Source organism: Saccopteryx leptura, chromosome 3 (assembly GCF_036850995.1).
Source record: "Saccopteryx leptura isolate mSacLep1 chromosome 3, mSacLep1_pri_phased_curated, whole genome shotgun sequence".
In the NCBI taxonomy this organism is placed as follows: domain Eukaryota; kingdom Metazoa; phylum Chordata; class Mammalia; order Chiroptera; family Emballonuridae; genus Saccopteryx; species Saccopteryx leptura.
Genome location: NC_089505.1, coordinates 1,232,718 through 1,257,280, shown reverse-complemented (window position 1 = coordinate 1,257,280; position 24,563 = coordinate 1,232,718). Strand labels below are relative to the sequence as shown.

General features: G+C 47.2%; 1 protein-coding gene across 1 annotated transcript in view; it reads left to right on the top strand.

Annotated features, from left to right (window-relative positions):
• The window catches only part of SLC22A3 (solute carrier family 22 member 3), a 102,480-nt gene that overhangs the window by 44,101 nt on the left and 33,816 nt on the right, over positions 1–24,563 (top strand). The window contains exons 2-5 of the mRNA XM_066372786.1: positions 9,811–9,914; positions 12,676–12,830; positions 14,353–14,521; positions 15,983–16,100. Coding sequence (XP_066228883.1) covers positions 9,811–9,914; positions 12,676–12,830; positions 14,353–14,521; positions 15,983–16,100 — 546 coding nt within the window. The remainder of the gene's footprint in view (positions 1–9,810; positions 9,915–12,675; positions 12,831–14,352; positions 14,522–15,982; positions 16,101–24,563) is intronic.

The following is a 24,563-nucleotide window of genomic DNA, read 5'->3' as shown; positions in this document are numbered from 1 at the left end:
ATGACACTGGGGAACAATTTTTTTTTCATTTTCTGTTGCATGAGGTTTTAGAACTGTTTCTAAATATTTCTGCATCACTGATTCCATATCTGAAATCCGTTTTTGGGTGCATGCTCTAGTTTTTATGCAATTGTAATTTCTTTTGTTATAGTTAATGGCATGCATTGGTTTTTAAATTGAAGTTAAAGGGCAATGACTCTTGGATAGAACATAACCACAAGGCAAGTAATGTTCTACAAACATCACTTTTACATCACTGTAGTTGTTTTTAAATGTAAAAAATGATCTGATAAAAACACCCTTTTATTTTAAGATTGAATTATAGCTTCTTCGAGTAGGCATAATTATAAGAATAGTTCTGACACCTTCTGTTATATATGTGGCTGTTACACACTCGAACGTCCAAGGCGCAATATTTCATCATTTGTGACATGTGCATTATTGCCTATTTTCAAGTTCCCGTTGACTATCAAGACAAGAATTGGGCTCCTCATATTGTGTGTTATAATTGTGAGGAAATGCTTTGTGACTGGACAAAAGGAAAACGCAAAGGAATGTCTTTTGGTATTCCCATGGTTTGGCATGAACCTAAGGACCACAGCAGTGACTGTTATTTCTATCTGATCCAGACAAAGAGCATCGGCAAGAAAAAATGGCATATGATCGTATATGCTAATATTCCTTCAGCAATACGACCTATCCCACACTCTGAGACACTCCTGGTTCCAGTTTTCAATGGTTTTATTTCTTCTAAGGAAGAAGAAATTGAACATGGTGACCAAGTGTATTTTGATAAGATACATGAGAAAATGGTTGTAGAATCTGAAGGGTCTTCTTCTGATGCCAAGCAGTCATTAACCCCTCAGCAGTTTAGCCAACCCGAATAGAATGACTTAGTAAGAGATTTGGGCCTATCAAAGAAAGCAGCCGAGCCCTGGCCGGTTGGCTCAGCTGTAGAGCGTTGGCCTAGCGTGCGGAGGACCCGGGTTCGATTCCCGGCCAGGGCACATAGGAGAAGCGCCCATTTGCTTCTCCACCCCTCTGCCGCGCCTTCCTCTCTGTCTCTCTCTTCCCCTCCCGCAGCCAAGGCTCCATTGGAGCAAAGATGGCCCGGGCGCTAGGGATGGCTCTGTGGCCTCTGCCTCAGGCGCTAGAGTGGCTCTGGTCGCAACATGGCGACGCCCAGGATGGGCAGAGCATCGCCCCCTGGTGGGCAGAGCGCCACCCCATGGTGGGCGTGCCGGGTGGATCCCGGTCGGGCGCATGCGGGAGTCTGTCTGACTGTCTCTCTGTTTCCAGCTTCAGAAAAATGCAAAAAAAAAAAAAAAAAAAGAAAGCAGCCGAGTTATTATAATGACATAAAAATTGTCCTCAACTTACTGAAGTCTGAGGAGCAGAAGTGGATCATTTGTGTGGATCTTAAAATGGTAAATTGCCTGCTGGGACAACAGAGAGGTTTCACGAGCATCCTTGCTCTCTGTGTTTGTGGGACAGCTGAACTTGGGAGAAACACTGGACACAGGAGTGGCCGAAACATGAAGCTCTGGAAGTAGGGATGCAAAATATTGTGAATGAACCTGTAGTTAATTGAGACAGGATCATTTTTCACATCAAACTTGACTTAATGAACCAGTTTGTTCAGGCTTTGAATAGAGAAAGTGAATGCTTTCAACATATTATTTCTGCTTTTCCTGCCTTGTGTTTCAAGAAGATAAAAACTGGTGTATTCGATGGACCTCAAATTCGAACCCTCATATGTGACGAAGAATTTGCCAGGAAGATGAATAAGGAGGAGAAAGCATTATGGCAGTCTTTTGTGGCAGTTACAAAGAACTTCCTTGGCAATAAAAAAGCAGAAAACTTTGAACTTCTGGTTCAAAGGATGCTGTTGGCTTTCCACGACATTGGCTGTAACATGAACATTAAGATTCACTTCCTGAACAGTCACCTTGGTAAGTTTCCCCGAAAATCTTGGAGCTGTCAGTGATGAGCAGACTACTGCTGGAGCATCAAATGAGATTGTCCTCAACAAGTACACAAACGCAAGAGCTACAAATGCAAATTTTTGCCTGAATAGAATTTAAATGAGTTTTGTGCAAATTTTATGATTAAAATAAGTGTTTTAATATGTTCTATTTCAAAACTGTAGACAAATCCTGATGCAGTCATATCTTTTAGTGTATTAGTGTATTTACTGCATTCTATAAATCATTATATTTTCACAAAGATGATGCCCAAGAAAACATTCTTCATTGTTAAACTAAATGTTGAAAATTTTACAATAAGATAAAAACCTAAAATCTTGAATTGCAAAAAAATTGTAGCTTGCAGAGAAAAACTAATGTCAGATTTGAGATCAGCACGCTCGAATTAGGTAAGAACAAGTGTTTTTTGGATGCAACAAAAATTTTGTTCCCCAGTGTTATTGTTGACATTTAATATTATAAATATATTAATTTTAGGTGTACAGCATAGTGGTTACATATGTATATAACTTAGAAAGTGATCCCCCTAAAAAGTTTAGAACCTCTGACACCATACATAGTTATTACAATAATATTGACTCCATTATGCTTATGTTGTATTTTACATTCCCCCTCACTACAAAGTGACCCCCCTAAAAAGTCTGGAAATTCTGACACCATATAATTATTACAATATTGACTCTATTCCCTATGCCTATTCTGTACTTTACACCCCCACCCTCCATTATTCCCCCCACCTCCCCCATTCCCCCCCACCGCCCATTTCCCCCCCACCTCCCCAATTCCCTTCCCACTCCCCATTTCCCCCATTCCACCCACCCTAGGGGATTGTTGGGGAAAGAACAAGTCTTGTGCTTTTAGGTTTGCTCATTTATGTTTTGGGGCTGCAGCAGCCCTTCGCCCCCACGTGCTCTGCGCCGCCCTGGCGCCCGCCCCCGCGTGTTCCCGGGGATTGTTGGGTAAAGAACAGGTCTTGTGCTTTTAGGTTTGCTCATTTATGTTGAGGGGCTGCAGCAGCCCTTCGCCCCCGCGTGCTCCGCGCCGCCCTGGCGCCCGCCCCCGCGTGTTCCCAGGGGATTGTTGGGTAAACAACAGGTGGTGTTTTTTCGATTTGATCATTTGGATTGGAAAACCCTCCCAGTTCCTGTTCGAGGTGGTCGTGGCAGACTCTCGGGTGCCCTCTCCACCTCTGGGCCTTGCTCTCATCTCCCTGGAGTGCTGTCCTGTTCCGGGGGCAGGCCATCTGCTCTGGGCCTTTCCTTTTTTTTTTTTTTTTTGTATTTTTCTGAAGCTGGAAACGGGGAGAGACAGTCAGACTCCCGCATGCGTCCGACCGGGATCCACCTGGCACGCCCACCAGGGGGCAATGCTCTGCCCCTCTGGGGCGTCGCTCTGCCACGACCAGAGCCACTCTAGCGCCTGGGGCAAAGGCCAAGGAGCCATCCCCAGCACCCGGGCCATCTTTGCTCCAATGGAGCCTTGGCTGCGGGAGGGGAAGAGAGAGACAGAGAGGAAGGAGGGGGGGGTAGAGAAACAAATGGGTGCTTCTCCTATGTGCCCTGGCCGGGATTCGAACCCGGGTCCCCCGCACACCAGGCTGATGCCCTACCGCTGAGCCAACCGGCCAGGGCTGGGCCTTTCCATTTGCTACCTCCAGCTTCCCGCTCTCCCCTTTGGAACTTCCTCCTCCCTCTATCCTGAGCTCTTTTGAAGTGCCTGGTTTTCTGAGCAAGAAACTCACTCTCCTACCCCCTGACTTCACTCCCTTCCCCATGGGGTGGCGGGGCGGGGAGACAGCTTAGACTCTGAGCTGGGTGCTGCACGAGCCTCAGGCAGGTGTGAACCTCGGTGACATTCGTGTTCCTGTCCGGTGTGTCTGGGCTGCCTATTGCCCTGCTCAAATACCTTTCTTCTCCTTTTTTCTTTCTCCCTCCTAAATTCCGCTTATTGTTGAAGGGTCTGTTATGTCCCACTATCTCTGTGTGTCTGACTGCTCAGGACCTCGCTGTCATTTCTGTCTCTGAGGCTTTCTTGCATTGACAGTCCAACCCGTTCAGCTGAGCTGTCGATTGCTCTAGCTTTGCTTCCTGTAACTTGACCTTGGCTCTAAGCTCCTCTCGGAGGCCAAAACAAGACATGTGCCTCCTGCTACTTCTCCCAGCCTGTGTGCATCCGTCATGCCAACCACACCAGGGGACCTTTCTGTAAATGCCTGCGGATTAGTGTATTTCCCTGCAGCTCATCAGAGGGTGGGGTGGGAAGGTGGGGGGGTTCGGGGGGTTCTTGCATATCATGAAAGCATTCATTTTTTTTTTTTTATATTAGCATGCCCCAATAATGCCATCAGGTCACGTTAAAGACATTTTTATTCCGACTAGAATTAGTAATGACATCTTTTCCTCTCATAGAGACCCAACCAAAATCGTTTTTGTTTTGTTTTTTGCTTGTTTGTTTTTTGATGATTATAGTAATTTCTAGCCATTAGTAGGCTCCGTTGTGGGGCCTTCTTGTTCATCTGAAATGGAAACTGCCCATGGAGGTCAACGTGAAATTGTTTTGGTGGATGATAGAGGCAGCTGGAGTCCCCATGCCCCGGGGGTCAAACCAAAGGTGTTTTAACACTGATGACGAGTTCAGTGACTACTGATTCTGAACTAAGAGCTGATTATAAATGGCTCAGTTTACAACTCATTTTTAGGAAATCAAAGCAGAGGTACGTACGTGTTGTCTTTTTATTTTTGATAGAGAGAGGCGGGGGAGAGAGGCAGCACTGAGCTTCCTCTGTGTGGCCCTGACGGAAGTATTGAACCGGCAACCTCTGTGCTCCGGGATGATGCTCCAACCAACCAAGCTGTCTGGCCAAAGCTACATTTTTTTATTGATTGATTGATTCTTAGAGAGAGAGGGAGGTAGGAGGGGGAAGAAAAGCATTCATTTGTTGTCCCACTCAGTCATGCATTCTTTGGTGGTTTCCCATGTGTGCCCTGGCCAGGGGTCGAACCCACAGCCTTGTCATTTCGGGACAATGCTCTTAATGAACTGCGCTAACTGGCTAGGGCCAACATGCCATTTAGCATGAGAGGCTTCCCTTCTCCCTCAACAATACAAATAACGATGAATGAGACTTCTCATGGCCTCGACTGAAGCAAATACTGTGACGTCCTTTAATTTATTTATTTATTTATTATTTATTTATTTTTTGGTATTTTTCTGAAGCTGGAAACGGGGAGGCAGTCAGACAGACTCCCGCATGTGCCCGACCGAGATCCACCCAGCATGCCCTCCAGGGGGCGATGCTCTGCCCATCCGGGGTGTCACTCTCGCAACCAGAGCCACTGCAGCGCCTGGGGCAGAGGCCAAGGAGCCATCCCCAGCGCCTGGGCCATCTTTTGCTCCAGTGGAGCCTCGGCTGCGGGAGGGGAAGAGAGAGACAGAGAGGAAGGAGAGGGGGAGAGGTGGAGAAGCAGATGGGCGCCTCTCCTGTGTGCCCTGGCCGGGAATCGAACCCGGGACTTCCGCACGCCAGGCCCACACTCTACCACTGAGCCAACCGGCCAGGGCCTGTGACGTCCTTGAAGCTCAGAATCTCTCATGTGAGAGTTTCTTCAAACGGGCTGAACAAGTGGACTATGAAAAAGCCATCTGCCTGTCATCAGGGTCTGTTCCCTGGGGTTTAAGGAACAGGCAAGTCCCCTCCTGAGTGTCGAAGTATTTTTCATACCTGCTGTATCTTTTTAAAAAACTTGATTCATTATCTTTGACCTTTGAATATTGAGGATACTCTGCTGTTCTGGTTTTAAGGATAATTTAAATCAAAACTTTAAAATATGTCTAATTACTTGCCCCAGTATTTATCATTACAACTCAAATTTATGTAGTGTCTACTTGGATCTTAACAACCAGGAAGAGCTAACTAAGAAAAGCCCTTTGTTAGAAACCCTTCAAAAGTATCTAATTAGGCTAGAGTTGCGCTTTCTGCAAAATGAAGCAATGTCATCCTCTCAGCATTACAAAAACAGTTGTGCGAGTCTTTTATCTGATCGGCTTTTTGCTCATGCCAAAGGGAGTAATTCTCTTTCTGTAAAAGTAATTTTGGAGATTAATGAAGAACAGAATGGATACACATGGATTTATGAACATTTAAAAATAGTTTTTAAAACCTTTGCATGTGTACACTGAAAAAAAAAAAAAGATACCTCACGTGTCCTAGATGGGTTGCCTTAGGAAAAAAGACATAAACGTTTGCGTCTATGATTCAGACTTAGGTAAATTTGACACAAGGCGGTTTTAGGTCTCGCTGGGAACAAGAAGTTGCCAGGACTTTGTTTCAGGAAAGAACGCGTCAGCCTGGGATGTGCATGGACTTCAGTGTCTGCTGACTGACCTCTCTTTAAACACGGAAGACGTGTGGCAGACCCAGAGCTGTTGCGACAGCCGGCAGCAAGCTCCGAGCTGACTAGGAAACGCTAAGGGGAGGCGGGAGTCATCATAACAAAGCCCTGAGCTTTGTGACTGCAGTTGTTTGTTCCCTATGGAAACGAGTGTGTGCGTGCACGCGTGTGTGAGAGTGCATCCCTGCACGTGTTTTCTTACAGGGACGTGCTTTGTTTGAGTTCATTTATTTTGTGCTCTTCAAAGATGGCAGGTTCCAAGTCACAAAAACAGAAGCCAGGCAAGGTCTTTCGAGCAGGAAGGGATTTGATAAAAGGGCTGGCGTTGCAGCTGGGTTGGAAGGGCGAGAAAGCAAGGAAGGGACAGATTGGGAAGGGCAGCTCTGGCCGAAGCCCCTGACCGCTCCACAGCATTCCAGAGCCTGGGGCCCCTTAGTCCTTGGCCCCCACGTGGTGGGGAGTGGGGACGAGTGCTGGCTTTCTTCTGTAGCTTCCAGCCACTGTTATCGCTGCCACAGCTGGAGTCGCAGCTGTGGTCATAGCCAGGAGAGGAATTCCCTCTACCTCCCTTCTGCCTTCTGATCCTGCACTAGCCCTGCTCCCCCCACCTCCCAAGCTAATAGAACCTGAACAGAACCCTGCTGGCAAAGGATTCTGGGAGGTGTAGTTTCCACACCTCCAGCCCCTGGGATGCAGAGCAAAGCACGGAGGGCAGAGGACATGTGGCCCTGACCAGACTTTAGGTGGCATTATAGCACTTTAGGAAACATTGTGTTTTGGCATTTTAACCATTTAGACACTTATTTTTTATTGTGTTTTAATATGAAGTATGAAAAAGTCATTTTGACAATTTCTCTTATGGAACTGAAAAGATAATCAGTTTTATGTTTAAAAATATTCTGGCCCTGGACAGTTGGCTCAGTGGACAGAGCATAGGCCTGGTGTATGGGTGTCCCGGGTTCGATCCCCAGACAAGGCACACAGGGGAAGTGCCCATCTGCTCCCCCCTTCCTTCTCTCTCTCTTCTTCTCTTGTAGCCAGTGGCTTGATTGGTCCAAGTGTCCCACGGGCACTGAGGATAGCTCAGTTGGTCCCAGCATCGGCCCTAGATGGGGGTGACTAGGTGGATCCGAGTTGGGGCACATGCAGAATCTGTCTCTCTCTCCTCCTCTCATATTTTCTTTAAAAAGAATATTTTGTAAGTTTAAAATTATTGGGGGGGGGCATTTTAATTCACACAATTCAAAAGCAGCTGAACAAACGTGTTAAAACTTTCACTCTTGCGGGCTGTGCTGTGTTGTCAGGCAAAGCCTGCCTGGACCCTCGGCAGCCTGGTTATCTGAAATGCAGGCAGAGGAAGCAATCCTATTCATTGGGTATTTATGCTTGACACTGGTTGGTATTTTTCTGAAGCAAAATGTTTTCTCGGGTAGCGAAGTCGCCTGTTTGTTTTCTGAGATTTTGTGTGCTTTTTATTCTAGTTGCACTCTTTACATGTTTAATGCCGGTGGGAAACTATTTCAGATAAATAATCACCTGCAAGTTTACTTAGAATTAAACTGCCATGCCTTGAGAAACCAGTGCTTACAGCGATGACGAAACTCTCCTAAGTGACCTCAGTAGTTACCACTGTTCATACCTGTACATGTTTTTACTTCTTCTTCTTTTTTTTTTTTTTTTTCTTTCTGAAGCTGGAAATGGGGAGAGACAGTCAGACAGACTCCCGCATGCGCCCGACCAGGATCCACCCGGCACGCCCACCAGGGGCAACGCTCTGCCCACCAGGGGGCGATGCTCTGCTCCTCCGGGGCGTCACTCTGCCGCGACCAGAGCCACTCTAGCGCCTGGGGCAGAGGCCAAGGAGCCATCCCCAGCGCCCGGGCCATCTTTGCTCCAATGGAGCCTTGGCTGCGGGAGGGGAAGAGAGAGAGAGGAAGGAGGGGGTGGGGGGTGGAGAAGCAAATGGGCGCCTCTCCTATGTGCCCTGGCCGGGAATCGAACCCGGGTCCCCCACACGCTAGGCCGACGCTCTACCACTGAGCCAACCGGCCAGGGCCATTTTCTGCTCTTTTTTTGAGCTTGTTTTTTTGCTCATTGTTGTAGGTGAATAAAACTTGAGTTCAATAATTTTTTGTAATAATTTTTTTTTCAAATTTCAGGCCCCAAAATTAAGATGCGTCTTATACATGGGAGGGTATGGTACCTTTTTAAAAATACAGACAAGGATTCTTAGCACCCAAATTTATAAAAATGAAAAACAGGAATATAATATCAACGTTGCTCTAGTAATCAGCAGTCTTTGTGAACTAAATGGGAAATGCCAGGCTTTCTTTAACATTCTTCTAGAAATGGAGAGTGGCATTTCCAACAAAATTTCTCTCCCCTGCGATAATTCTTTCCAAAATTCATTGTGTTTTATGTTTTTCTCAATTAAAAGTAAATGTGCTTATAACCTAATCAGAAAACATTCTAATATGTAGAGACTAGATTTTTAGATAGGAAAACATTTTAAATTAATGTTCATTTATATACGTAATTTACTACACACAAAAGTATAGTGCAGTAAAGAAATTAACATCGTAAATAAGCAATAACATTGTCTATGTACCTCACCATTATTAACACACAATATTCATCCACACATAAAATACTAGGTTTCAAGCATGTGAGAAAGAAAATGAAAATTGAAAGGAAAAGAATTGATGCCAAACTTTAGAGAATTGAAGAGTGTGTTTTTACTGGGTGATGCTTGGTGTCCAATGGCTATGCTATTTAGACTATTAGATACAGTTGAAGGAATGACATAACAATATTATTTGAAAATGTCTTTATTTATAGCACCCTAAAAATTACTACACCCTTGGCAGTTATTGAAAGGGAAAGAAAATATTTATAAATCAGTGTGAAAAATATGCATGTGATCGATTTTAGAATTTTTTTTTTTTTTCATTTTTCCGAAGCTGGAAATGGGGAGGCAGTCAGACAGACTCCCGCATGCGCCCGACCGGGATCCACCCGGCATGCCCACCAGGGGGCGATGTTCTGCCCCTCTGGGGCATCGCTCTGTTGCATCCAGAGCCATTCTAGCGCCTAAGGCAGAGGCCACAGAGCCATCCCCAGCGCCCAGGCCAACTTTGCTCCAATGGAGCCTCGGCTGCGGGAGGGGAAGAGAGAGACAGAGAGGAAGGAGAGGGGGAGGAGTGGAGAAGCAGATGGGTGCTTCTCCTGTGTGCCCTGGCCGGGAATCGAACCCGGGACTGCTGCACGCCAGGCCGACGCTCTACCGCTGAGCCAACCAGCCAGGGCCTAGAATTTTATTTAAGGAGCATATAAGTAATAGTATTTGAAGATCACTGGTCTATACAAAAGATAAGATCAGGTGTGTTGGGAATAAGCGTTGCCACACGCCTTCTGTTTGTTTCTTTGTTTCCCAGTTTGACCTCGTGTGTGGCGAAGCGTGGATGCTGGACCTCACACAAGCCATCCTAAACCTGGGCTTCCTGGCCGGAGCGTTCATCTTAGGCTACGCCGCGGACAGGTGAGTGTCGGCATGACAACCATCTTGCATCACTATAACACAACGTATACGTAAGTGTGGAAATGAAACGTTTTATGTTAACTATTAGGAAAATATTCTTAATGCAAAAAACAATGTTAATTCCTCTATTCATGACATTCTCACTGGCTTGATTGGACTAATTCTTTTCTTCTTAAATTGCACCTCTTTCCTCCTTGAACTATTCAAGAGGATGAGGCTGCTTCCGGTGGGTCTGAAAGTGCCGGAGTGGAAACCCAGACCAGCGAGGCAGTGGCCTCCCTGTGGGGCTGACGGACAGCTGGCGGGACACTGCAGCGTGATCCTTGGGCTTCAGTAACTCACTGGTTGGGGTTTGATTCTCTGTCAAATTTGTTTCATTTAATTTAAATTTTAAAGAAAAACGTATTTTACCTTACAGATTTAAAACTCTGCAAAGAAAAGTTTTTTCAAAAATTACTGAAAGAGTGTTATGTACTATTTAACATTCATAAATATACTAGTTAATAGCAGACTGTGTGTGTGTATTTAAGATGGTCATTTTTTTCTATTTATATATTCCCATTTCAGACATTATCCATGCTTAGCTATTCCTTTATCCCAATTCTAACTTACAGAAAATACTTGTAGTAATTTAATAATTGTATCTATACCCATTAGGACAGGGGTCAGGAACCTATGGCTCACGAGCCAGATGTGGCTCTTGATGGCTGCATCTGGCTCGCAGACAAATCTTTAATAAAAAATATAATAACATTAAAAATATAAAACATCCTCATGTATTATAATCCATTCATTTCCTACCGCTCATGTTCATGGTTGTGGGTGGCTGGAGCCAATCACAGCTGTCCTCCAGGACAATACCAAATTTTTATTAGATAATACGTAACATACACAGGTCGTTGTATGGCTCTCACGGAATTACATTTTAAAATATGTGGTGTTCATGGCTCTCTCAGCCAAAAATGTTTCCGCCCTCTGCATTAGGACGAGGGATAGAAGCTTTGACCTTTGACTATATCTGGCTTAATATTGCTCCAGTCAACTCCAGCCCAACCTGAGTGGGTCCTTGTGACCATGTTTGCAGGGGGTAGTGCTAAAGGTAGCTCTTAGAGACCTGCCAACAGCAATTGATGAACTAATTCAAGACAACAAAACGCCCCAAATCCTGTAGCCAATTGATGATCTGAGTGACTTGACCAGGACTTCAAAGTGGTAGAATCTTTGGTTTCTTTTTTCTGACTCTTCGTCTGTCTGTTGGGTTTGTTTCTCTTGCTGTTCCACATAACCTCTTCTGCATGTGACTTCCTCCTTAATTCTTGTGTCTGATGTTCTTTCCCCATATAGTATGTGTCTTTTTCTACTGTTTCTACTTCTACTTTCATTTTTCCTTTCTCAATCTCCCCAACATGGCGCTCTCTGTTTTGGCTGGCTGCGATTTGGAATGAGGTTATATATGGTATTTTTAGTATGTGCTGCTTTCATTTTGATTTTATTCTTCTTAATTTAAACATTGGGTTTTGCTTCTTCTGCATATTCCTTGCACAATCCATAAACATGTCTTCAAACTAAAGTAATTCAACTAAAGGAGATGCACTGGTTCCAGTTCTGTTCTAGAAGGAGATGGCATCTGTCCTCAGGGAGGTCTTGGTCCTTGGAAGAAGACAGACCTGTGAACAACTCTGCCTCACCACGGGGCCAACCATCTTTCAGCCCCTTCTCTTCTTTGTATCCTTGAAAGAAAGGAAAAGAAACAATGTAATGGGCCACAGATCTATGAGAAGGCAGGTAGGACCGGCAGAGAGTGAATTTAAAAACTATGGCCACTTCTGTCTTCACTGCACTGACCGAAGCAAGACGATGTCTATGTAAATCTGGTGGAAATTTCTAGGGGAAAATCTTATTAAATCAAATCTCTTGAAGGTCATCAATGGCAAACTTTCACCAGCCAATAATTTGCCACAACCACACTGAACCATTTAACATCAGATTCTCAGGTTTATTGCACATAATGCCCTGTTCTCTTTCCCTAAATTATTCAATTATATTATGTAAATAGTGAAAATAAAATACAAAACTTAAGAGCAACTCACATTGGCCTGAACATTATAAAGAGCATTCACGTTAGCATCTCATGAAATCCTCACCACAGCCTCATTGTAGAAAGGTTTAAAAAAAAAAAAGACATGTAAAAACAAAACAATAGAAGCAAGCAAACAGAACCCAAGTCTTGGCAGACTTAAAAATTTACCCAAGGCCCTGGCTGGTTGGCTCAGCGGTAGAGCATCGGCCTGGCGTGCGGGGGACCAGGGTTCAATTCCCGGCCAGGGCACATAGGAGAAGCGCCCATTTGCTTCTCCACCCCCCTCCTTCCTCTCTGTCTCTCTCTTCCCCTCCCACAGCCAAGGCTCCATTGGAGCAAAGATGGCCCGGGCGCTGGGGATGGCTCCTTGGCCTCTGCCCCAGGCACTAGAGTGGCTCTGGTCGTGGCAGAGCGACGCCCTGGAGGGGCAGAGCATCGCCCCCTGGTGGGCAGAGCATCGCCCCTGGTGGGCATGCGGGGTGGATCCCAGTCGGGCGCATGCGGGAGTCTGTCTGACTGTCTCTCCCCGTTTCCAGCTTCAGAAAAATACCAAAAAAAAAAAAATTTACCCAAATTTTGCCCTTAAACCTCTTCAGCAACTCATATAAGGGTCGTCTTTTTTTTTCATGGTATTGAAGAAAATGTTTAAGATCTCTTCCTCTCTCTCTCTTTCTCAAAAAGGTACGGAAGAATAGTCATTTACTTAATATCCTGTTTTGGTGTTGGCGTGACCGGCGTGGCGGTGGCATTTGCACCAAATTTCCCTGTGTTTGTGGCCTTCCGCTTCTTACAAGGCGTGTTTGGAAAGGGGACGTGGATGACTTGCTATGTGATTGGTAAGACATTGATTGCCATGTCTCCTTGTCTGTCTGAGAACCAGGGTCGGGTGGATGGGAAGGGCGGGCCAGCCAGCCTTCCTCGTCCAAGCATGGCGAGCCTTTGCGCTGCCGTGGTAATTATTTCTGCCAGTAGCAAGGTGCGGGGGCAAGAATCTGACTCTTTGGAACTTGAAATGCCACCTTACTTTGGGGAGCAAATCTGGAATAGCGTAAAATACTGGGGTGACCACTTTCTAGTACTGCCATTCTGTTATCACCTTGGTTTTTTTGTTTTGCTTTATTAGAGATTAATTTTTACTAAAATTTCAATGGTTCCTTGAACATCTTTGGAGACTTTCCTGAGTATTTCTGTGATCTCGTCTGAGATGACTCTTCTGCATTCTGTTCCTTCTGTATAAGTGGAGAACGTTTCACCACGCCGCAGATCTGACGTGAAAATGAGAAGTTCATAGAACCTGTGCTGTCTTCCTTAACTAGAAAGTTTGACCTTCTGGGTAGGAAAGAAAGAAAGCCTCCCCTTTTGCTCTTTGCTCACATGACTGAGAAAGTCCTGGCTGCCACCCTCGGCTCTGTTTCCGGTGGTGTCGGGACCGACCACCTTCTCAGAGTCATGGTGGATTTGTGACCAGGGTCATTTAAGTACTCCTTTTTGATGATCACTCTGGATTTTTGGGCTTCCACTCACTTCTGTTATGCTAGAAAATTCCTCCCCAAGCAGTGCCCACTTTGGGGACCCATTGAAGATCTTTTTATTGGCAAGAAAGAAGAGTATTAGGAAGGTTAACCATTGCTGGCTGGGGCAGAAGGGATAACTTTGAAATATATATATAAGGCATTTTTAAGGAGACCCAAGTCTAGTGAATTTTAAAAGCTGTGATCTTAGGGCAAGAAGAAGGTAGCCTATGCCAGGATGATCAGAATGGAACAGATAGAAACTGATTGGTGGGAGGGGCGGAGGAGGAAAGGATGCCGGCAGTAAAACTCCCCACGTGATTTTTTAAAGAAATACCCCACACGTGAGAAGTCCGACACTGTGGAGAAAATTATAACTTGATAGAAATTATCTTGGGATAGTGAAAAGAATTATTTGTAGAGTTGAACAGTCATAATGAATCTCCTAAAGGGACAATAATATGCATATTTTTAGAGATCAGTGATATATGACCCAGCCAGTTTTTTATATTTAGGTCTCCGTAATTACAGTGACCTTCCAAAATGGTCATCGTTGAAGGTTAACTGAAACCAACACATACATTCTTTGTGTACCCAGAAGAATGCTGGGCTGGGTGGGTGAGGGGAGCGTGGGACGGCCGTCCATGACTGGCGGAGAAGAGAGTAAGTTATCTGGACGGTACCTCCCCATCACGTCAGCTCGCGTGGAACCCTGGGATCCCGGGGTCGCAGAGAGCTCTGCCGTATTCTAGCCATGCTGATGGGTGTCGCAGGCGCGATGTCTCTGTGGGTTTATTTTGGAGCTGGTCTCGAGGTTCGCTGACCTCTCTGATTGCCTTGCCTTCAGTGACAGAGATCGTCGGTTCAAAGCAGAGGAGGATCGTGGGAATCGTCATCCAGATGTTTTTCACCCTGGGGATCATCCTTCTTCCTGGCATTGCCTACTTCATCCCCAACTGGCAGGGGATCCAGCTGGCCATCACGCTGCCCAACTTCCTCTTCCTCCTTTATTACTGGTAACGGTGGTTTTCATCACGAGTGAATGTATTCCCGTTCCGCAGAAATGCGGAACCCGTGCTTCTACGCCGACAGGAATGTGAGAACAATTCAGGGGCTTTTCTGACATCTCCAGAAGGACAGTGGGCTTTGAGAATTTCAGGAGAACTTGAAAAATATAGGTTATTGATTGGTTCTTTGACTAAGCGTTGTTATTAGAATAAAGTAATAAAACACCAAAACACAAAATTCTGAATACAGTATCCATTACATTTTATTTTGTAATAGCTGCATGAAAACTACAAAGCAGAAAAACCCTATCTGCCAGTATTTCGACCCAAAATAAATGCAATGAAATTGATTGGCTTCTCTGTATATTCTATTAAGCAAATTAATAATGCTCAGGAATTCTCTGAGCTGTTAGAAAATGTTAAAGGCATGAGAAAATTTATTAGAAAGCTACAGATATGTGCCTTTGATTCTTAATGGAATGAATATATAAATATTTTCATCATCCCTCTAATTTAATTTTAAAATATGGTCAAATCAATTTATAAAACTTGGGTCCTTAAACTTTTCCTGAATAATACTTTCTAAATCCCAGTTCTTTTTATAGGTGTAACTGAGGACACTATATTCTAGGATGACCTGGTCTTGCTAGAGCAATGTATATATAAATAATAGGTAATTATTTTTATTATGAGCTGTGATCTAATTACCAAGTGAGCATTTTTTTTTTCCCTTCCATAATAAACTTGCCAAGATAATCTGTGTTTTGGAAAGCCTCTTCTAAACTCGAAGATTCTCCTAAATTTTTATCTGACTGCAGGATCAGTTTAGACCAGGGGTCTCAAACTCGCGGCCCGTGGGCCGCATGCGGCTCGCCGAACAATTTTGTACTGATTTTTTTTTGTTTTCAACTGCAGTGAGAAAAGTGTTGCGTAACAGTTGCCTTTTGTAGACCTAGTGCGGCCCACCGAACGGCTGTGATCTTGCTCTGCGGCCCACATGCTGAGTTGAGTTTGAGACCCCTGGTTTAGACGGAGAAACCCGAGTCATAAAAAGTTGAGGTTTTAGGCCCCTGCCGGTTGGCTCAGTGGTAGAGCATCAGCCCAGGTTTGATTCCCGGCCAGGGCACACAGGAGAAATGCCCATCTGCTTCTCCACCCCTCCCCCACTCCTTCCTCTCTGTCTCTCTCTTCCCCTCCCGCAGCCAAGGCTCCATTGGAGCAAAGTTGGCCCGGGTGCTGAGGATGGCTCTATGGCCTCTGCCTCAGGTGCTAAGAAGCACTTGGTTGCTTAGCAACAGAGCGATGCCCCAGATGGGCAGAGCACCTCCTCCTAGTAGGCATGCTGGGTAGATCCAAGTCTAGTTGCATGTGGGAGTCTGTCTCTGCCTGCCCTCCTCTCACTGAATTTTTTTTTTTAATTTAGGTTTTGAAATTCCTACTCGTAACTCAAAAAGGCTTTCTTCTCACCAGGGTGGTCCCCGAATCTCCCCGCTGGCTGGTTACCCGGAAGAAAGGAGACAAGGCCCTGAAAATTCTGAGGGGCATAGCCAAATGCAATGGGAAGTATCTCTCGCCCAATTACTCGGAGGTAATTTTATTTATCACTAGTCACAAAGATTGTCAAAGGGGGTAACTTGATCACTTACGCGCATTAGTATCAAACATCTGACTGAGTAATTTTTAGTTTGGCTATAAAAAAAACCCAGTAAAGAAAAATCCCTGGGGAAGAAGCATTAGGTGCAGGCAGGAAGAAATGCCTGTGGGGCGGGCATGGTGTTGTAGCTGAGAGTCTACTGGTCAGCGAGTCCAGTTTAGTAGCTGCGCCCAGTTACTTAAATTATTATTATGCATTGCTTACTGTAGGCCCCATTGTGCATAATCATTCATTTACCATAATTGAACACACTATACATCTTTTCTTGACATTTTATTTAGTCTAAAGATTGGTCTTTAAATTTAGTCTGAGAAGTATTATGTACTCGAACCAGGGCTTGATCAAGAATGTCATGTATCAGCCTTTGGACTGACATATGATGGCTGTCCTGCCTGCCCTCCTCCCTGCTTCCTGCCTCCATTTCTCTCTTCCTTCTTCTTCCCCTCCTTCAGCAAAGGCTTTTGGATCCTCTTTTTCACTGCTCTGGGAGAAGTCGGGGTGGGGATTAAAAGCTCAGTATTTGTCTTTGGGAGGTTTGATATGCAGTCGAAGACATATACATATATCTGAAGCAACCCTGAATAATTAGAGAATAGCTTATAAAATATGTAGATGAGGCTACTTTAGCTGCAAAGACTTACATAAAAAGCAGAGTAACAGAAGGATTGGGGAAGATAGGGGTCTGATATAAACCTTGAAGAATATTAGGTTGCTGATGTTGTTTTCTTCATAGCATTCAGTTTGTTTGGATGAAGTGTTCTGATAAAAGTCGAGAGTTTGTTGGTTCCAGTGTCACCTCTCCAGCCCTCCCCCCCCAGAACTCAGTCAGATGTACTTGGGTTCCTACCGTCTCCTTTCACTCTGACGTTAAGTGGCAAGCTGTGGCCTCTGTGTTTACAAAGGCTCCAGTGACCAGTTGTCCCTGTTGGAAGTCAAGTAATGATGGACCTTGAGGCTGACAGATCATAAAGGATCTGGTAAAGATATAAAACAGCATCAGTTTTAACCGCTAAGACGAGTTGATCCTTGTTGCCCTTTGAGCACAGCTGAGCCGTGTGTTCCTTTTGGGGGGGAAACGTATTCCGCGGCCTCTCAGCCTCTCCCATCGTGTTAGCTATCGGTCTTTACAGCTGGGTCACATGTGTGATCATCCATACCCAACTTTTAGAGTCAAGCCAATATTTTTGCTCTTCAATCAGCAGCATCCCGAAGACATTGCATGCATCGTCCTAGAGCTCAGCATAGGTAAGATCTAAACGTAGGTTTTAAGAATATAGAGAAAGCAGCTGTGGGCTGCGGGCTTATGAGATAAAAGCACACCTTGATCAGGCATGTCCGGTGTCATCATGAGTGTCGCTCAGAGACCAGAGGCTAATGCCCTGAGCAGCCGCCGTTACGTGTCCTATGAGTGTCCAGTTCAACACCACTCCTGGGCACCCACGGACCCGCTTCTAATTCATGAGCACATGGAGATCACGTCAGCGGGGCGGTGAGTCCTGGCTTTACAGTGCTGGTGCTTGTCCAGGATCATGAACTGTGAGTCTGGTGGCTTCCAGGACCCTTCCCTCCAGTGTGACAGAGAGCCGCCGCTCGAAAGCCAGGTCTGGAGACTTCAGCTCCCCTCGGGAACTTGCTCCTGCATTCAAACCACCGCCGTCGGCATTTTATTACCAAACCCAAGTCTAGTGTTTAGTTTGTCTGTTTTTTGTTAGTCCAGTGAGTTTTCACGCCATTCTTTTAAAAAAAATTTTTTTATGCTGGAAAATTTCAAACATATTCGCAGAGAGGAAAAGGTTTAATGACTCTCCGTCTGCACGTCACCCAGATGCAGCCGTTACCAACTCATGACCCATCCTGTTTTTCTTACACTCCCCCTCTGTCCTCGTCCGCCGGCGAGGGGTCTTAGCCAGGGTAGCATACCGTTTCATCTTGCAGGTTGTGCCTATAAAACAGAAACACACGGATATGTACTTAGCTCGGGACTGCCTGTGCACTACCTTTGCGCTACGGCTAAATAAATGGCAGAGAACATTCAATCGAATGTGAATTACCACAAGTTTGCTCCAGCTGTGAGGACTGATAGCCTGTGTCATAAGAGCAAACTGGGATGGAGGTGGTAGGTAAAATGTAAAATGTGAAAATAATCTCAATATCACTATTTTTTAATGACCATAATTTCTCAAATATCAAATATTAAGTCTTGTCATGTTTATGGCTTGTTTGTTTGAATTAGGATCCTATGATGTTTATGTACTGTGGGGGGTTGATAAGCCTCTTTGGTCTTTATGGGTTCCTGTGCTTTTTCTCTTTCTTGTAACTTGGGGGGTGAAGAACACTGCCTGGGGTGGGTATTCCTGCAGAGTTTTTTTTTTTTTTGGTCAGTCTAAATGTTGTTGCTTATAGCTCTTAGGGTCCTTTAATGTGTCTCTTATGCTCCCTGAAAGTGGTAGTTAGAGCTAGACCTTTTAACCAGGTTCAGGTTTGATATTATATTTTAGGCAAGACGACATCATAAGTGATTCAGTACTTTTCCATTAAGAGATACTTAATGTCTGCCGGTCTCATGCTGTGGTGTTAGCTGTGCCGATAATCATTATCTGGATTGGTTAACTCATCAGAGGTTACAAAAGAACAATAACTCTTCCATACTTATATAAAGAATATATATATGTATTAAACAGTTATATAAAGACTAACTCTTCCCGTCAGCTGTTTGATGGGTCTGACGTACAGTTCCTATAGGAAGGGCAGGGTACAAGCATCATTCTTTTCTTCTCAAAATGATGAGTTGGCCGCCTGCACCCTCCCCGATGGACAGTGCGTTCTGTGGGATGTGGGGTTTTAAGCCTCATGGTGAACCCCTGAATGTAAACACGCTGCCTGTGCTTCAGGCTACTGCAGTCATCTTTATCCTTAGTGACGCTCCGACAGCCCGTCTTTGGACAGCTGAGGTCATCCTTGCTGGTTCCTGGGTCCCTCTGCTGCTCCCCCTGGAGTCTCTGTGTGCTTCCCTGCTCATCAGCACGATGAGATCAAGAGCTGACATTTTTTTTTTTTTTTCATTTTTCTGAAGCTGGAAACAGGGAGAGACAGTCAGACTCCTGCATGCGCCCGACCAGGATCCACCCGGCACGCCCACCAGGGGCGACGCTCTGCCCACCAGGGGGCGATGCTCTGCCCATCCTGGGCATCGCCATATTGCGACCAGAGCCACTCTAGCGCCTGGGGCAGAGGCCAAGGAGCCATCCCCAGCACCCGGGCCATCTTTGCTCCAATGGAGCCTTGGCTGCGGGAGGGGAAGAGAGAGACAGAGAGGAAAGCGCGGCGGAGGGGTGGAGAAGCAAATGGGCGCTTCTCCTGTGTGCCCTGGCCGGGAATCGAACCCGGGTCCTCCGCACACTAGGCCGACGCTCTACCGCTGAGCCAACCGGCCAGGGTAAGAGCTGACATTTGAGCTTGCTGATCCCAAAGGGGTCGTCATCATCAGCCTAAATGCTCACAGCCTGTGGAATAGTTCCCCAACAGAAAAGAGCAAAATCGCGTCAGAAAATGCCAGGCTAGGTGTTAATTATCACCTTAGTTACCAGAGAGACTTCCAACTCTTCATGGCGGCCATCCCGTCGATGTTTTAATGAACTGTCACACAAGCTCCCGTATTGCAGCAGAGCGGGACTTTCCAGCTTTGGGAATGTCTGTTTCTCACATTTCCTTTCGAAGGGGGATTTTGAGAAACATAGTTGTCATTCTTCCAAGGAGGAACCACACCATAATCCTGGCTCTCAAGAAGCCCGTGCTGTGTGGTATTCTAGTCCCCTAATATGTTATGCTGTCTCTGTTGACTATTGTGTGTAATTATTGTCTCAGACTTGGCACTTGAAATCTGCCTGCATGGAATTTATTTCAAAATATCCAAGGAAAGTAATTTAGGCCCCAGGAGTGCCTCAGGGGGGCTCTGTTGCAATGCCCACACTGAGAGTGGGAAAGGTGTTAGTCTAGAAAATACTAAAGGCTGTTAGAAAGGAAGTCACTGGAGACTCCTGCAGTGCTTTCCTGTGACAGAGGTGAGTCTTCATTCTTGGACTGCCAACAGTGTATGGTGTCCATTCTTCTGGCAAAGCCTTAATGCCCCCAAAAATGGTTACTTTAGAGTATACTTTCTTTTTTTTTTTCTTTTCTTTTTTTAAGTGAGGGGAGAGGAGATAGCAGGACAGACTCCTGCATGTGCCCTGACCCAGATCTACCTGCCAACCCCTGTCTTGGGTCGATGCTCAAATCAACCAAGCTATTTTTAGCACCTGAGGCTGACACACTTGGACCAACTGAGCTATGCTCAGCACCTGGGGCCAATGCTCAAACCAGTCGATCCACTGGTTGCCAGAGGGGAAGAAGGAGATAAGGGGGAGAGGGAAGGGAAGAGAAGCAGATGGTCACTTCTATTGTGTGCCCTGACCGGGGATCAAACCGGGAACGTCTGCATGCCAGGCCAATGCTCTATCCACTGAGCCACCTGGCCAAGGCCTAGACTATTCTTTTTTTTTTTTTTTTTTTTTAACTATTCTTGAATGCATAAAAAATATCAGGACACTTCACATACCAAACATAAAATCGACCTTTGGAGCTGAGAGTTAATTGAATAGTACTGTATTCTACTTAACTACATTTTTGGAAATAGCCTAAGCGCTGTCAATGGCTTGTGTTTAAATGTATTATTCTGATCAGTTTCCTATACCTTTAACCGTTTGAAAATTAGACAGTATTGTAAGAAAAGGGAAAATCTTTTATGCTGCAACAAAGAGCCCTTAAAGCAGTACAGATGGACCGTTAAATCCAGAGGGAGTTTCTTTCCCGAGCTGGGTGATTAATAAGTTCTTTCCACCGAAGGAAGTCCAGCCAGACATCTCCAGGCCAGTGGACTCACAGCCCGAGCGGAAACCGAGAGAGAGGGTGTCCCAGAGCATCAGGTGGCTTTAGTTGCATGAGAAGTCCAAGTGACATGTCCCTGAAAGAGTGAGATCGCAGCCTGGGGCGGGCCAGGCAGAGTTCGGAGGCCGGGCCCACGTGTGGCACTTTGAGGGAGGAATCCTGGAGGGACAGAGCCTGCCCCCCGCCCCCGGCTCACCTGCCGGAAGCCCTCTTGAAATAGCTGAGCTAGACCTTTGTCCAAACCTAAACTATTTCTTTCTTTTTTTTTTAATTTTCCATTGATTTGAGAGAGAAAGGGAAGGGGGAGGAGGGGGGGCATCAACTCGTTGCTCCACTTGTTCCATTTAGTTGTGCACTCAGTGGTTGCTTCTTGTATGTGCCCTGACTGGGAATCAAACCGGCGACCTCGGTGCACCTGGATGATGCTTTATCCACTGAACCATCCATCAGCCCTGGTGTGTGATGACATATTAATGAGTAATTCGTCCTACAGAACCCAAGGCGACTGTTGGACTGAGGTGGTGACTCCTAGGGTGACCAGCTGTCCCCGTTTGACCAGGATCGATCAGATTCATAGCGTGTGGGAGTTGCAGAGCTAAACCCAAGAGTCTCGGGCAAACTGAAACGCATTGGTCACCCTGTGACTCGGTCGTTGCTCACCTTCCCGGCTGTGCCCAGAGGAAAACACCGAAGACTGACACTGGCCGGCGTCCGCAGCCCCGCCCACGAGGGGACAGAGGGCTGCCTGGCCCGAGGGCCGGTGGGACCCGGGCTTCCCAGTGTCCAGTGCGAGCTGCCGAGACCCAGGCGCTTACCCGGCTCCCTCTTTCTTCCGCAGTTCCTAGTTTCTTTCTTTCTTTCTTGTTTACACTTTTGCAGCCTTTATTGGAAGTTCCAACGTGAAATGATACTTCTCTCTCTTTTTTTTTTTTTTTTTTTTTGTATTTTTCTGAAGCTGGAAACGGAGAGACAGTCAGACAGACTCCCGCATGCACCCTACCGGGATCCACCCGGCACGCCCACCAGGGGCAATGCTCTGCCCACCAGGGGGCGATGCTCTGCCCCTCCGGGGCGTCACTCTGCCGCGACCAGAGCCACTCTAGCGCCTGGGGCAGAGGCCAAGGAGCCATCCCCAGCGCCCGGGCCATCTTTGCTCCAATGGAGCCTTGGCTGCGGGAGGGGAAGAGAGAGACAGAGAGGAAGGAGGGGGAGGGGGTGGAGAAGCAAATGGGCGCTTCTCCTATGTGCCCTGGCCGGGAATCGAACCCGGGTCCCCCGCACGCCAGGCCGACGCTCTACCGCTGAGCCAACCAGCCAGGGCCAATACTTTTCTCTTTTGAAACCACTTGATGACGTCTAATTGGCTGTTGGAAAGCGGTCTGTCTTGACCTGACTTGCGCAGTCCCCTCCCCCCCCCCCCCCCCCCCCGTTCCTGCTGCTGTCCTCACTCAGGTGCTGACCCCTGGCCAGTTTGACTGGGGCCCAGAAGGAGGACCTGGTTGCTTGTGTCTTCACTCATCCCTTGTCGTAAAGCTCAGGGCTGTATCCTCTTCAGGATGGTACCTACTCTTTCTTGATGGTGGTCCCTGCTGCTGAGACACTGTTCTGCTGAGGGGTCCCAGACCGTAGACAGCCGTGCTGGCCCAAAGAAGACCCGAGGATGTCCCTTCCTCCCCGCCTGGCCTCCCCACCTGGACCCCGGTCCGTTTCTGGCGGCCACAGAGCCAGAGGCCCCCCCCCCCCATTCACACTGCTCTGCTCCCCCTGCTGCTGAGACCGCAGCCAACCTCAGACAAGGCCGTGGATCAGGACCCGGGGCGGAGTGCCAGGCTCCCTGCATCGTGACACTCGGGGTCATGTCATCTGGTCGTTCATTAGTTACATAACCTGGGAGTCGGACTCCTCTCTTTTTCCTTCCGACGGGCTGACCCTTGCCCTTGAACAGTGCGTTTCCCTCACAGCTGGCAAAGGAGCACTTGCCCGCTTCGGTCCTACCCCGAGTCCTGGTGGCCTTTCAAACAAAATCAGTTAAAACGTAGAACTAGCGAGCAAGCCATACAGACTTACGTTCTGTTAACGTCGGTTACTCCCTCCTGTGGGGATGGTGAGGACGCTCCGTTCCTGGTTCTGGGTCTCTCCCTAACAGAGCAGAGGAGCCAGTCGGCTTCTCCTTGTGCGTTGCCGGGACAGCGGTCCCCCGAGGCACTCTCTGACCTCGTCACGCTCGGCCTGTGCGACAGAGAAAGATGGTCAGCTCCTCCAGGGCTTTTGTTCCTTTTGTTCCTTTCTTCCTCCCACGCCTGTGTGTTCGGCCATAGCGGCTTCTGCGGTCCAAATTACTGTGCTCCCTGCTGGGGATGAAGGAGAAAATAGGAGCTCTCTGTGGAAGCGGGCCCTGCTGGGGAGGTGACGAGGGTCCAGCCTCCAGAACCCTGTGCGTCCTCCCCGGCCAGAGTTCCCAGGCGCCACTCCTGACCATGGGCTGCTGTAACCATGACAGCACTGCTCCCTGGACCTCCCACCCCCCAGGAAAGTTGCCTTTCTTTTTTTTTTTTTTTTTCATTTTTCCAAAGCTGGAAACGGGAGGCAGTCAGACAAACTCCCGCATGCACCCGACGGGGATCCACCCAGCATGCCCACCAGGGGGCGATGCTCTGCCCCTCTGGGACCTCGCTCTGCCGCAACCAGAGCCACTCTAGCACCTGAGGCAGAGGCCACAGAGCCATCCCCAGCGCCCGGGCCATCTTTGCTCCAATGGAGCCTTGGCTGCGGGAGGGGAAGAGAGAGACAGAGAGGAAGGAGAGGGGGAGGGGTGGAGAAGCAGATGGGCGCTTCTCCTGTGTGCCCTGGCCGGGAATCAAACCCGGGACTCCTGCACGCCAGGCTGATGCTCTACCACTGAGCCAACTGGCCAGGGCCGGAAAATTGCCTTTCTTCGTGAAATACTCTGAGGAAAAGAGATGGGGCCCGGAGGGCGGGTGAAGTCACTTCAACTCCGCGGGTGTACACCCAGGAGCTCCTGCGAGGGAGCGGAGCAGGCGGAGGCTGGGCGAGGTGGTCAGAGAGAGAACACGCTGAGCTCCGTTTGTGTCGGGTCTTTGGGGTCGCGTCCGGGAGGATGGCGTAAAAGGCCTCGGGGGCAGGGTTGGCATGGGCTACACCTTCCCTTCCCGAGAAAGAAATAAAAGGGAAGATGCATCTAACCGTGGGCTGGTGAGGAGCCTCCATCCAGATTACGCTTCCATAGCCACGCTTCTCCGTGTGTACCGACCGGTACAGACAGGACTGGGCCCAGGACCGGAAATGGCTGGGTTACCTGGTTTGGGAGCAAGGAATACAGACCTGCACTGCTCGCTCCCTCTCTCTCTCCCTCTCTCTCTCTCTCTCCCTCTCTCTCTCTCTCTCTCTCTCTCTCTCTCCCTCTCTCGCACGCACGCTATTGGAGAGAAGGAAGTATAATTTAGTGAACAGAAA